The following is a 15,557-nucleotide window of genomic DNA, read 5'->3' on the forward strand; positions in this document are numbered from 1 at the left end:
TCTGAAAGTGCTTTAGTTCACTTTTTTCCTTTATTTTTTTGGTATTTCCCCCCTCAATCATTTTATTTTACTGTACTTGGCTGATTAAAATCTTAATTTCTTTATTTGATCTTAATTCTGTTACTCTTTTATTTAAATACTTCTTATAGGTTAGTTTGTCTCATTTGTCCTTTTATATCTTGGTTTTATTTATTTTATTGTTACCCTTCTTAGTTAAATGTGAATTATTTTCCCGTTTTTTATTGTTTTACATGTGATTTTACTGTTAATCCGTTCACGCTGTTCTGTTCCTATTAGTTTAAACTGATTAAGTTCCATATTATTTTATTCTCAGTCCTTTGCGACAGCGCACTGCACACTGTTAATGCCCGGCTGCACTGAAAACGAGGGCCACCCTCAGTGTAGTGAAAGTAGGTGGATTGATTTTTATCCTGATGGTCGTTCATTTTTATATCAAGTCACAATTTCAAGTCCTCTTTTGGAAAATATTTGCAAATATGTAATTATCCTGACATATTAAGTCCTGATTTTGACACAGTGTGACATTGTTTCAAGATATTACACAGAAGTCTTGGCACAGGCCTACTGATACCAGATACAAAGGAGGGGGAGAAACTCAACATTTAACGAATATATTACTCACTTATGCACGCTTTCCTCAGAATTTCAAAAAACTATATTTTGGTTATTACTTTTCTCTTCGTCACACCACAGGACGCCGTCACCGACTGTGGGTTTATAAAATCCCCTTGTAAATCTGTAAGGAAGTCAAACACATCCTAAACAACACTGAACCAATACTGCTGTAAAAGAAGTCCAATCGTCTACTCAGCAGTCATGACATGGTGTCATATCAAATATGAGGATATTAAAATATATATCGTTTTATCGACAACAGTAGTGGTGCGTAAAATTCTGAACCATGATTTAAGATTCACACACGTAACAGTAAGTAAAAAGCACTGGGGTATAAATCTACTGTATTTACACAAAAAAACAGCACAAAGACAAGACATGTAGTGTTTTTTTTTGTTCTTTGTATGTTGTATGAAATTTATATATATATATATATATATATATATATATATATATATATATATATATATATATAAATAAATAAATAAAACTATATATAAAGTGTCTCTTACAACACGTTGCAAAACAGTTGGGACAGGAGCAATTTAAGATTAGGAACATTGTGAAATGCCCCCCCCAAAAAAAAAAAAACACACCTTATATAGACACTGCATTCACACTTGGGTATAAAAGAAGCATCCAGAAAGGAGTCGTTTAAGAACAAGGATGGGTCGAGGCTCACCGCTTTGCCAAAAATACATCAACAAAAAACCCAACAGTTTAAAAGCCCAGTGCCCTAATGTTTGAAATGAGTGTATTTTTACAAAAAATAACAAAAGCACATAAGATAAAACATCACAAATATGCTGTTTCTATTTGCAGTAAGAACAGAGCAGCATCAATGACAACAGGACATGCTATGCTCAATTTACTTATCAATTTATTTTTTGGAACTGGCTTCTGGAGTGTTGGTGATAGGAGCCAGACGTCTGAAGACTTTGATACTTCTAAAAGCCACATCACAGAAAGTTATTATGTATAATATTATTAGGTACAAATACACTGCCAGATGCCGGAGACGTTGTCTTATAATTGTTTCGAGAGAAAGTTCCGGCCAACAACTTTAAAAAGCCATTAATGGCGGAGTGCTAAATGCAGGGAGGTATAAGACAAAACAGTATCTGAAACTTATTTGTTCAGATTTCCCAGTGTTTTACTAACATTACATCTTAAAACTTAGACACATGAATCTCTATAATGAACCGTTTCACATCAAACCACTATGAATGAACCATATTACAGTGTGCACTTTCTTTTGCGAAAGGATAAAGTCTGTAGTTAAACAACATCACAAGTACAAATGTCTGGACATTATGAATACTGTGTAAAGGGATATGTTTTAATGTATTAGGGTTTTATAAAGGCCTATAGGCTGTGGACCCTATGAAGTTCTTAATGAAACTCTCTAAAGAAAATCTTAATGAAAATAAAATTAAGGAGCCTAAATAATGTATCATACTTCACAAAGCATTGTGATACATAACTGATTACCAGACAGATTTATTGGCCTTACAAAGTAATCTTAGGATAGTCAACTGTTTCTGAAGTTTCTCAAACCAGTGTTGATTTAAAAGTAGCTCTGGAGGGAAGCAGGAAGGATGGGGATGATTAGCCTTGGGCCTGGCCTATATCTTCACTTCATCAGGAGGTTGTTCACCCTTCAAAGCAGCCAGGGCATTGGTCACCATCCTCTCCACCATGACCCGGGTTGTCTCCACTGTGTGCGTCCCCATATGAGGCAGCACAATCACGTTTGGAAATGACAGTAAGGGGTGGTCTCTGTAACAGTGCACAGTATTAGAATTATAATGAAGGCAGATCTTTAAGGAATTGCATCACACACACACCCACACATTATCTGAGCTGCTACAAAAATATAAATATATAAAATATATAAATATATCTGACAGCTGATATGACGTGATGACTGACTGTAATTAAGCATGCACTGACATTTTTGGCAATGAACATTTTCAGCCAAATAGGCCAAAAATGACAGTTTTATCTTCAGTCATAGGAGTAAACATGCCAAAAGATTTAGACCAAAACATTTTTGCGTAGGTCTGTCACAATTATCATTATATGATTTGGGAGAGGTGTCCACAAACATTTGATCGTGTATATCGTCACAGTCATAAAAAACTGTAACTCCACTCCACTCACAACATTAATTGTTATTATTTTATCCGGTTTGACAATTTAGCTGCCCTTTACAATATATATTATTATATAATATTTAACATAAATATATATGAAATAATATAATATAAAATAATATTTTGATTTTGGCTTTTTCATTTGGGTGCATCCCTAAATGAAATCAGACTGTACTAAGTGGTGGTGTGTATGATGGTTTTAAATTCACCTTGGAAGTGGCTCTGGGTATGTCACATCTAAAGCTGCGGCTTTTATGATTTTCCTTTGGAGGGCATCTACTAACGCATCCTGGTCAACAACTAAACCTTGAACAGAAATACATTATTTTTTTTAAATACAGTCATTACATTTATTTTGTATGTTCAAAGTTCACATTTTAGTCTGAGATATTAGCATGAGGAGACAAATGAATGGCACAATAGTGTCTCAACACTTAACCTCAATACACAATAGGAATGCAAAGACTTATCCATATGTGTGGTCATCTGTAAAGCTTAGGACTTCTCGCAAACATGGTTGAACATACGGCAAAAGTAACTTAAGCTAACAGCTCCCAAATATGCACAAATGCACAGGTTTATTTACTCAGATTTAAGTCTTTGTGCTCAAAAGTATAAATCTAGTCAGCAGTGTTCCTATGGTGGTCCTTCCCTAATAATCCATAGAGTAGAGGGGGGGTAATAAATTGTACAGCAACAGATGGGCTATAGTCAATAACTGTACACCTACAAAGTGCATCAACCTAATAAAATGGCTTATGACTGTAAGCCCAAAGATGGTGTCATAAATATCCTAAATGTGTAATAAATATTTAACCGTACTCCTATGGTATACCCTAAAGTTTAGCACTACTCTACAGTATGTAGTATGATTTCACTAAACTCTGTCTTATGGCATGTCTTATAGGTCAAACATATTACTTTTATATAGTACCTCCTTTAATTTAACCATACTATGCCGTTTGGTATGCCCTATATAGTATGCTTTATAGTTTAACCATACTACAGCCTGTGTTATGTCCTATAGCTTAATGATTCTAAGCTCAACTGCAGTGGCCCATGTTCTGTAGTTTTATGTTTTCCATACTTTAACACACTTAAGCTAGTACATGGTAAATTTGTTAATTGGTTAATGAGACGAATCAAATGTGTAAAACCCTTGCCAAATGGTTTACCTCTGCTGATGTTAATGAGGGTGCCGCTGGGTTTCATCATGGCCAGTTCTTTAGCACCAATTAGTTTCTGTGTCTGAGGGGACAGATTGACCACCACCATGACAAAGTCTGATTTCCTCAGGAGCTCCTCCATCTTCTCACAGTACACAGCTCCCACTACTTTCTCCTCCTCCTCTGTCCTGAAATTACAGGTATGAAATAAAACAAATAAACAAATAACTGACTTATCCATATGGCTAATTAATATGGACAATAAATGCATCTGTAAAGGTAATCTCCCCAAATTATAACAGATAGCCTGAACTGAAACAATATTAGCCTTGATAGAGACATCAATACAACTAAAGTTAGTTCCAAATGCATAATCTGACTGGTTGAGAAGTCTTCTTCCCAGGCCATTATTTAAGATGCACAAATGGCACTTTAGTAAATGTTCAAACCAACATACTCACCTTCGATTCCTATTGTGATAGAGGATCTTCATGTCAAAACCCTGGGCCCTTTTGGCAACCTTATATCCTATTCTTCCCATGCCAATAATCCCCAGGGTGGCACCACTAACATCGTTACCCAAAGACGACTCCAACAAGCGCTCTGATTCATGGTACTTGGAAAAGTTATGGCCTGCAAAAAAAAAAATAGACATAATTCATGAAATCTAAGTAATTAGGCAAAGCTAACATGAAAAAATATCCATCCATCCATCCATCCATTTTCCAAGCCGCTTCTCCGTCAGGGTCGCGGGGGGGAGCTGGAGCCTATCCCAGCAGTCTTCGGGCGGAAGGCAGGATACACCCTGGACAGGTCGCCAGTCCATCGCAGGGCAGACACACAGACACAGACAGTCACTCACACCTAGGGGCAATTTAGCACACCCAATTGGCCTGACTGCATGTCTTTGGACTGTGGGAGGAAACCGGAGAACCCGGAGGAAACCCACGCAGACACGGGGAGAACATGCAAACTCCACACAGAGAGGACCCCGGTCACCCGGCCGGGGAATCGAACCCAGGCCCTCCTTGCTGTGAGGCGACAGCGCTACATGAGAAAATATGCACTACACTATTAAAAAGGATGGTTCTTCAAGGATTCACTAAAAAAAGAGAATGGTTCTTCATACAGGGTGATTCAAAAAGATCCATCCGATTTCAAAGCACCACATTTTTTCCAACTGTGAGGCGCCTAGGAACCATCATATATCAATTGAAAAAGGGGGTCATAGAGTTTCTGACCATCACTGGAAGATGGCTCCCTTCAGTCTGTGAGGAGATGGAGACCATTGGGCAGAAAGCATTTTGCGTTTTCCTTCTCAGTAAGACTGACTCCGTCATAACCGTGCAACGTGCTTTTCGACGCCAGTGAACCTCCAACAGCTCAGAGCATTCGTCGTTGGTTCCACAACACTGGATGATCTCCGAAATCGCATTGAAAGTGCCATGACAACAATGACACCTGACATGCTCAACTGAGTATGGGATCAACTGAGTATGGCGCGTTTGACTATTTGACAATTTGACTATTGTTCATACAGCTGGAGGAGATTCATACTTCATATGAATCACTTGTAAAACTAAAACCATTTAAAATTTCATGCATTGCTCTGTAATGATTTTCAAGTGAAATAATTCACTGTGAAATCAGATTAATCTTTTTGAATCAATATTCAAAGAACCATTTGCATGCTTGGACAGTTATTTGCATCGTGAAACGGTTCTTTAGATTGACGCAGAACTTGCTGTTTATGGTTCTATATAGTACCTTTTAAAGAACAATTCTCTAAAAAAGTTTCCTCTATTGGTACAAGCTTTCAATAAAAGTTCTATATAAAACCATATACAACACGTACTCCATTATTCTGAAAAACCATTTTAAGATGTTGGTCTCTCAACTCAAACATACAAATGAACAGGTAACAGGTAAATCACCATAGCATGTGGGACACCAGCCCCCTAAGATCAGAGTTGTGCATCCTTGGGTTAGAGGGTTCATTTACATATACCTTGAACTATCTTCCTTGCAGATGCCAACATCAGGCTCATACCCATGTCCGCCGTGGCATTGTCGACGACATGAGGAGTGTTGCAAACCTTCACTTCAAAGCTGTTGATCAAAGGTATATCCAGGTGGTCCACTCCTACTCCACCATTCACAACAACTTTAAGGTTGGGCAAAGACTGCAGGAAGCTGTGATCAATTATGGGTCCACCCCATATAAAGACAGCCTGGATCTTGTCTGCTAAATTCTCCCTTTTCTGAGCAAAGTTCTGATAGGAGATTGTTGTGAAATGCTTCTCAATGCATGGTGCAAAACAGTGGTAGATGCCCTTTTCTCCGATGTCGGCCAGTATGTAGGGTTTCTCCATAATCTGTGCAGAAACAAGACAATTTTCCATTCTTTACTTAGGAAAGAAACGGCACTTTTTGGACTTTGTGGCCTAAAACCTTAATATGTTGTTGGTCATGTTATGAAATATTCTGTAACGCAACACTGCATCTTTTCACTCTCAAAACTATTATGGCACCACTGTAGGAGGCAAGACAGCATGTGTACAATGCAAGTAACGATGGTTACATTTTAAATTTGGGTTGTAATGACCCTTTAAAGTCTGTGAAAAAATGTCTTTTTCTGGAAAGACATCCATGGGTAGACCCAAACAGCAATGGTTCAACATGTACCGTATTCGAACCAAAAATAGTAGGACCCCAGAAACTAATCGACTTAATATTGTGAATCAGTACAACCAAGTAAACCATTCTGTTACACATAACTTTATGACATTAGGTAGGACATTGCTCCCTGCAAGAAAAAACAGCATAGACCAACACGGCCTGGTCAGCAGCAGCATGCTGGTTTTGCTGCTGACCAGGCCATGTTGGTCTACGCTATTTGTTCTTGCAGGGTGCAATTCTTTCATATCTCTAAAATTATCACTTTACCTGAGAAGGAAAAAGCATGCTTTTTCTTTTCATCAAGTCAACGTAACCAGACTTTTTCCAAGTAATTATGGGTCATTTCATTTGGTCCATTCATCATGATATTTACACACAACATAAAGGACAAATGGTATTTTCTAATTATCTCAAAAACTGAAAAACACACATAAGGTTTTGTTCTTACAACAGTACAGTCTGTTTTGGATGCTGGTATGCTGGTCAGCAGCAATGGAAGTTAATATGCCGGTTATCAGCAAAACCAGCATGTGTTGTATTCAGGATGCTGGTATGCTGGTCAACCAGTATGACTATGCTGGGTCACAAACTAGCATAAACCAGCTTAGACCAGCATGGAATTCAAAAACACATTTATAACATATACGCGTTTAATTTCCTACTAAGGTGTCAAACCTGGTTTCATAAATCACATACATTTTCATCAAAACGAACTCTGATGAGTTATTGGGGGGACCCTAATTCGACCGAGGGACCTCCTCAGAAACAGGTGGAAACCTGAGTACTGTAAAAAGGGGTTACTGTAAAAAGGGGTTAAGCCCGTTTTAATACAACTATTACTCTGAATCTTAAGGTTAACTTTAGGTTAATCTTAAGGTTACCACTTAAAGGCAATTCCAGCATGGCTTTTCAAATCGATTTTGCTTAAGTCGGTCAAACTGTGCCCACAACTGCCCCACAGATCTACCCTAACAGCCGCTAGCTTTATGGAAGAGCATTTAGGCTAGACCGTCTCCGAGCCCGTCTCGTCAGTGTGAAAGACTCCACGGATCAGTTTCAGCCACGCCAGACAGGTCAGCTAACAGACAGCAGTCTTAAGGCGCTACGAACACGCTAAACGAACATTTTAACTTCGGAGGAAAGGGTTAGGAAGCTTTGACGACCTTACCAGCTCTGTTTCTTCGTCCTCCAAAGCCACGGAACTGAATTCTCTGCTGACCTTTATGTTTTATTCACACAGACATTGTTAATCAATCACTGTCTTGGTTAAACTCAGGACTAAACTCAAAGGGCATCAAAGAAAGGTAAGTAACAAAAGCCAGGAGTTAACAGAGCAGAACATGGCAGTTTCGACCGAGTTTTTCCTCTTTCCTTTCAGCCAATTCAGAAGCGTGTTGTGACACAGACAGACACTAGATGGCGACAGAAGTGCACGTTATTGTTGTAAATGAGGTGGGCTGGTTCCAGTCCATCCAGTATTTTACCTTATGGTGAGCCAATGTGTCAGGCCAGAAGTGATTGATTTTGTGAAGAACAGGTGTTAAAACTCTTGATATAGATTAAATATCAAGGATATCCAATATCAAGGAGGTCCAAACTGAAATTTGATGCTGGAATAGAGTAAAAATATGCTGCAGGTCCTAGCGCTGGAAGAGGAACCTCTTGATATAGTGTAGTTAACGGATTCATAATTTGTATGTCTCAAAAATGTTCTTACTTGAAGTTGGTCACCAAACAATCAGTTTGTCCACCAGCAATATTGTCCAAATTGAAATCAACAATATGAGGTTCTATCTATCTATCTATCTATCTATCTATCTATCTATCTATCTATCTAGTTATGCCGATATTTACGGCTCTGATCATCACAGGACTAACAAAAATTTCACTGATACAAGTTTAGATGATAATAACAACTCTGAAGAAGCAAAGTTGAGCAGCTTTAAGTTGGTTGGAGGGACAGAAACCCGAAATGCTGGCGCTGTAGCTAATGCTAGCTGGCACCTCTCTTCTGAGGTATCTAGCAAGCTTACCCAGTGAATAAGATCCAATCATCCCCAGTTCGAATACCTTGCTCTGCTATCACAAGTATAGACGATAAAAACTTAGAACAGTGAGAGCAGCTGACTGTCACAGAGAGACTGTAGTGACAAAAAGCCGAAATTAAACCTGTTCTGTAGTGTTTTAAGATAAGCCTGTTGGGCTAAACTACTTTAGCGAAAATGCCACCCACTGAAATAACTTACAGCCTTGGTTTCTCCAAATTGATGCTGTAAAAACATTTGTTCAGAAGATAAAGGCTCATATCTGAGAGTGCAAATTTTATGTTTGGTGTTGAAGTGACAGAAAGATCACGACTGAGCTACACTAATGCTAGCATAGCTAGCCATCTACAGGTGCAACCATAGATATACAAACATAAATGCCACATTGTCTGTTCTCTATCTGAGACGATACGTCTACATGTCTGCCACGTTGGAGCGGTCAAGATCCGCTTGTGAACAAATTCACTTATATTGAGAGATGATAAACTCTCGGCGACAACTTCCTTATTATTCAACCGATTTTCACCAAATTAGTCTGGTTATAATCCACAGATGTAGGTTAGTCTAGGTTGCACAGCAGCTTTTATTTCTTTAATAACTGTGATCGTGCTAATTAGCTGTCAGGACCAGCAGGAAAGTAAATAGTCTGATGTGATGTTGACCACCCCAAAATGGCGGTGCTGTTGATGTGCCAGCCTGGACCCAACGCAGCATTTAGATATGTATATCTAAGGGTGCAACCCACCGCAGTCCAGGTTTAGTTCCAGTGACTTGTTTTGTAGTGTGTGTGTGCATAGGCTGTTAGCAGTTTGCCACACATTTGTGTAGTTTTTCTTCAGTATTTCCTGGTTCTGATATTGCTCAGCATATGGAAGAAAAAAACATTTGTGGTCTCACAAGTTTGCACCAGGACGGAACAGCACTGCAGGGCCCTGAAAACCATTTGGCTCTACAGTGGAAAAGAGGATGTTTGTACACTACACATCCTATCCGAAAGCTGCATACTACCACACCATTCCCGATCAGACCAAATATCCCAGACGGTGTGCCTTTGTGTAGTTACTCAAAATCTAAATGAAAAAATGTATAAATAGCCTAAGTAATAAATCATATTTCACTGTGATACATAAACAATTTATTGTAAGTACCACATAGTACAAATTAATTATAAGCCTTGTAAAGTAAGCAAAAGGTATGATCAACTGTGTCTACAGTTTTCAACCTTAAACCAGTATTGATTTGAAGTAGCTCTGGAGGGATGGAGGGCGTGGTGAGTGTCAGGTCTGGCCTGTATCTTCACTTCATTAGGAGGCTGTTCATCGTTCAAAGCAGCCAATGTCTCCACCTTCACCCAGGTCGTCTCCACTGCATGTGTCCCCACTATCATGTTTGGAAATGACAGTAAGGGGTGGGCTCTGTAACAGTGCACATTGATGACAGATCTGTAGTACGTTACATCAAAATATATCAAAATATTTGACAAGTGATGTAGTGATGACAAACTAAATTTTGGCCAATACAGATTTTTAGGCAAAACTTGAGACTGCGGTGCTATTACACAGTAATGTTTGTTTAGTTGAGCTCAAGCTGTCTCATATTGGCAGAAGGTTTTCAGCTAATCAACCAATCTGGCCACTTCCGGCTTTTACTTTTACTTAATCACTGCATACAAGATAATACAAAGACAATGAAATGTTAATCTCAATTATTTACATTTAAATTGATCATCAGCTAAAATTTCATGAATCGTGACAGGCCTAGTTAATCTGTTTCCATCGTTTTTAGATTGAACAGGCTTAAAGTATCGAAATGTAACATTTTATAACTTGGAAGTGGCTCTGGGTCTATCACATCTAAAGCTGCAGCTTTTATGACTTTCCTTTGGAGGGCATCTACCAGCACATCCTAATCAAAAACTGAACCTTGAACAGAAATACAAGATCTTACATTCAAAATTTAAGTTGATTTTTTTGTGTTAAAAATGATCATTCTGTACAGATATTAATATGGGAAGCCCTCTGTACCACAAAATAAACATAAAACAGCATAACTTTTCTACATAATGACAGTTAAACCAAAACCCAGTTTGAGCTGGATTACTGCGCAGATGTTTACATCAGTATCATGGGACACTAAGAATGAGTTAGGCTAGCTTTATGGTAGTAAAGTGGATTTATTCAACTTACCAAATGCCACCCAACAAGGCAGAAAAGGCACTGCCTAGCAAGAGTTTCTTAGTTTCTTTCTTTCTTTCTTTCTTTCTTTCTTTCTTTCTTAATTCAGCCATCACCAAAAACGCAGATTTCAGTATTTGTGTCATGAACATAATAAACTGGGTCAAATTAAGGTTCATTTTAGCCGTTAACTTTGCCTTCAGGTCACAAAAAAGAAAATAATGGGTGGCACCAATTTTTTTAATTGAGGTGCCAGTATGTAACTGCTGCACCATTTAAGGGTGTATGGGAACAAGAAGCTGGTGAATAGGAAGCCAACTTCAGCCTCGTCCGATTATTATTACCCAGATTTGTTATTACATTACTGAGATGTTGAGCAGGAGTAGTATTACTGAGGGAGCTCTGAGTTTGGCAAATTATAGGAGGTAATTGGCTCTAGAATTACTTAACAGTCAGTGTTCCAAAAACACAACATTTTTCTCATACTGTACATTTCTATACACACTCTGTGTCTTTACACCCTCTGGTGTGTACTTTGAGCTATGTTTGCATTTGAGCTGTTTACATTCACAAAAGCTATATAACATACTAAAGGAAAGGGAAAATTCTGAAAAAAGCATAATAGGTCACTTTTAACCATACTTTGCCCTATGGAATGTACTGTACTTTACTGTACTTTTATGTAATATACTTTGTACTTTGAATAAGGTGTGGTATATGAGCAAATGCGCACAAAAATGACTGGGAACCCTTGCCCTATGGTGTTTACCTCTCCTGATGTTAATGAGGGTGCTGCTGGGTTTCATCACGGCCAGTTCTTTAGCACCAATTAGTTTCTGTGTCTGAGGGGACAGATTAACCACTACCGTGACAAAGTCTGATTTCTTCAGCAGCTCCTCCATCTTCTCACAGTACATAGCTCCCACTGCTTTCTCCTCCTCCTCTGTCCTGAAATCACAGGCATCAAATAAACAAAATAAACAAATTAAGAAAGCAAACAAATGAAAACAACTTCACTAAAACATTCCTGGGGCTGTAATGTAATGTCAGTGATTTGACAGTGACAGTGAATATGTACAATATAAATAGCTCTGTAATTTCCCCAAATTACAACAGAGACTCGATTAGGGAAATTAGGGATGCATCGATACCAATACTGGTGTTCGTTTACTCATACTCATCCTCATGCAAATGCATTGATACCTGTTAGTATGTGATATGTGATGTAAGCCAAGTGTACACTGCCATGCTAATATGCATAAATCACTCAAGCTGGCAGTGACAGTGTTTTTCTGACACTGTAAATAAATTTGCAAGGCTGTAGAGTGACTGTATTTTCTAACCAATGTACATTATGCCTGGTTTTATTTTTCAGTGCACAATGTGGAACAAGTTAGCAAAGTTCCTCAGTTTCTCAGCATGTTTGCTCAGTATTCAGGTGTGCAGTGTGTTATTTTGACTAAAACAGCTTTTTTGGAAATTGTGTATAGACAGAGCTGCTTGTAGGGGCTGTGTTTCACATAGCATGTCAGTTAGACAAAAGCTTTTCATTCGGTGTGAGAATACAAATTGTAGGCTCTGTCCATACACAGTGTCTATTCAAACATACAGTGTGAGTTACTGAAGAACAAGAACAGTTGTTAGGGGGTCCTAAGCAACTATTTATTTTTCTAATTAGGTAGGGCCAGCACTACTTCAAATTCCCAACCTGTGGTTGGCCCAAACAAGTTTTTTGGTCAGCAGCTGAGGGCAGAATGGCTAAACACACTGTAACTAGGCAGAAACAAACAATATGATTTCCCAAACCACATGTGAATGTTTTACAGGCTTGCTGGAACAAAAACACATACACTTTGAACTGGCAAATATTAAAAAAGCTGTGCTGAACCTGAAATCGTGACAGTTTTTGGAGTTTATGTGTAATGCCAAAAGCTACTACTTTTTGTGATGGAAGGAATTGCCTATATTAAAGCATCTTTGGTCCAGCGTTCAGGGCTTCTTTGATTTACCTTTTTATTTATTTTACTGGACTGCTGTATTAAAGCAATAGAACATTCAAGGTTTGAGTTATAACATCTTGGCTATAAATTGATAACTTGACCTGTAGTGTTCTCCTCATTGTTACACTCAGTAACAAGACAATATATGGCTGTATCGTATTTGCACATTTTGTTATTCCATTCCAGGTGCTTCAGAACAAGGCTTTTCTTTTTTTACAAAGGGAATCCTAGGTTCAGAAAGTCATTCACTTCACAATTATCATGATGAGACTGTGATACCTACAGACGTTGCAAATTCAGGATCTAGATACTGAATCTGAATAAAACTTAACATAACATGAGATGATGGTTGTGCTTCAATCCCCTTCCCTAAACGATGATTGCAAACACAGTCAAATTTGGCGAATGGTGTGACTTTAAGTGAGTTAGCCATTATCATATCTTCATCAGTATAATGTTGATTTTGCATGTCAGACCTATACCAGATTTTTTTGAGCTTGAGCATGTGACATATAACATGTAAAAATGTATGACATGGGCTAGAAAATGATCCAAATCCAGTCTGATGGCTCTAATTCAACTTAACCAGGCCATAAGCTGCTGTAGCAGCAATGCACTGTGGCAGGAAGATGGAGTGTCTGTATTATCTAATTTACCATTCTTTTGCCTGGCTAACAATTGGCAGAAAGAGGAGTTTCAATTCAGACAGATGTGAAGATGGCTTACTCATAAATCTAATCTGTATAAATGTTTGACACTTTTGTAAATGTTCAAACCACCATACTCACCTTTGACTCCTACTATGATACAGGATCTTCATGTCAAAACTCTGGGCCCTTTTGGCAACCTTATATCCTATTCTTCCCAGGGTGGTACCCCTAACATTGTTACCCAATAAGGACCCCAATAAGGTCTCGGATTCATGGTACTTGGAAAAGTTATGGAAGAAAAAAACAGACATAATTTATGAAATGTAAGTAATTAGGCAAAGCGAACAGGAATAACTCATGTGCATAGTCACTATGATTGCACAATATAGCCAAAATATATATCACTACATTAAGGCCCATACGATAACAATAAACAAATTATATATTGTACCTTGAAGAATCTTTCTTGCACATGCCAACATGAGGTTCACACCAATGTCCGCCAGGGCATTGTCAACAACATGAGGAGTGTTATAAACCTTCACTCCAAAGCTGTTGATCAAAGGTATATCCAGGTGGTCCACTCCAACTCCACCATTCACAACAACTTTGAGTTTGGGCAAATACTGTAGGAGACTGCGATCAACCTTTAAGGGTGACCCAACACAAAGATGGTTGGATCTTGTCAGCAAGGAGCTCTATTTTCTGCACAAATGTGTCAGAATTGATTATTGTGAAATAATCTCGATGCATGGTGCAAAACACTTGTTGATCCCCGCTTGTCCAATGGTGTCCAATATGCAGGGTTTCTCCTTAGTCTTTCCAAATACAAGGCAATAAAAACAATAAACAGTGTTCAAATTTTTAATCCTACTCTCAGGAAAGGAAAAGTAATAAACACAGCCAGAAGCCATACAGCAGTGTGGTATTTTGGGATGCAGCTACAAATAGTCGATTCACTATTTTAAATAGAAATAGACACAATACTTTTTGGACTTATGTTATTTGTCATGTTGTTTAATATTGTGTAGTGCAGCATTACATCTTTAAGCCTAATCAGTTTTACAGAAATCATGATTATATGTCCTTGTTGCATGGTCTGGATTTATTCTCCATTAGCCAGCTAGCAAGGAATAAACATAAAAACATTTAAACAGCCCACCCCCATAAGACGTTTTTCAAAACTTTGGCCATAATAATCTGAAGTGACTTTCGTACCACCATTGTAGGAGACGAGAAGGCGTGTTTATAACACATGAAGTGATGTTTCACGTGAAGTTACTCTTAATATTTTGAGTCAGTATATTAAAATAAATATTTTTCCCTCATAATTCTGTTCAGGGAAAACACAGGACTTAAATACATAAGGGTAACAAGGGACAGATGCAAACACAGGTGGAGACAATAAGGGGTGGAGTCATGAAACAAGGGGGCAGGACTAGAAAAACCAAAACAAAAGCACATGGACAGGACTGGGAGGGGCCAATCATGACAAACTGCCACAGTAAAAAATAGCATTTAAACACAATAAAACACATGTATAACACATACAATTGCTGTCTTTCATACAAAATCATTTGCTTCCACTTTTTTAAATCATACATTTTCGACAAAATGTATTTTTATATGTATTTTCAAATGGCCAGTTCAAAAGAATGACCTCCTCAAAAACAGGTGGAAACTGCATGTTATGAGTACTGTGACAAGTGATACCCTTTTAATGCAATGAACACTCTGAATCCCACTTAAAGGTACTTTCCACATAGTTTTTCAAGTCACCTTTGCTGAACTCGTCCAAACAAGTTGTGCGCCAAAGTCTAATGTGAACCCGATTAGCTTTATGGAAATGCATGTTTTGTTTTTTGGAGCTTAGTCACAGAGCATGTCTTGTCAGAAAAGTTCAGAAATGTTCAGAAATGACAGCTACCAGCTCAGTTCTAGCCCTCTTATTATGTTTGAAGTCAATTTGAGCCACTTCAGTGTTTAACGTGGCTAAATAAATCTGCAAAAAACAACAGGACCTCACACATAAACTTGGGCAACATTTTAAT

At 38.2% G+C, this 15,557-nt stretch overlaps 1 protein-coding gene and 1 pseudogene across 1 annotated transcript; both read right to left on the reverse strand.

Moving 5' to 3' along the window:
• Positions 1-1,498: 1,498 nt before the first annotated feature.
• LOC108438266 (probable 2-ketogluconate reductase) lies at positions 1,499-8,019 on the reverse strand. Its single transcript, XM_017715992.2, has 6 exons — positions 7,806-8,019; positions 5,967-6,333; positions 4,420-4,591; positions 3,968-4,146; positions 3,002-3,098; positions 1,499-2,415 (listed from the first exon to the last, which is right to left on the reverse strand). The coding sequence occupies exons 2-6, from the start codon at positions 6,328-6,330 to the stop codon at positions 2,262-2,264; spliced, it is 966 nt and encodes a 321-aa protein (XP_017571481.1). The 5' UTR covers positions 6,331-6,333; positions 7,806-8,019; the 3' UTR covers positions 1,499-2,261.
• Positions 8,020-9,880: 1,861 nt separating this feature from the next.
• On the reverse strand, positions 9,881-14,730 carry LOC108438276 (annotated as a pseudogene).
• Positions 14,731-15,557: the final 827 nt, after the last annotated feature.

This window comes from Pygocentrus nattereri, chromosome 3, assembly GCF_015220715.1.
Source record: "Pygocentrus nattereri isolate fPygNat1 chromosome 3, fPygNat1.pri, whole genome shotgun sequence".
Taxonomy (NCBI): Eukaryota; Metazoa; Chordata; class Actinopteri; order Characiformes; family Serrasalmidae; genus Pygocentrus; species Pygocentrus nattereri.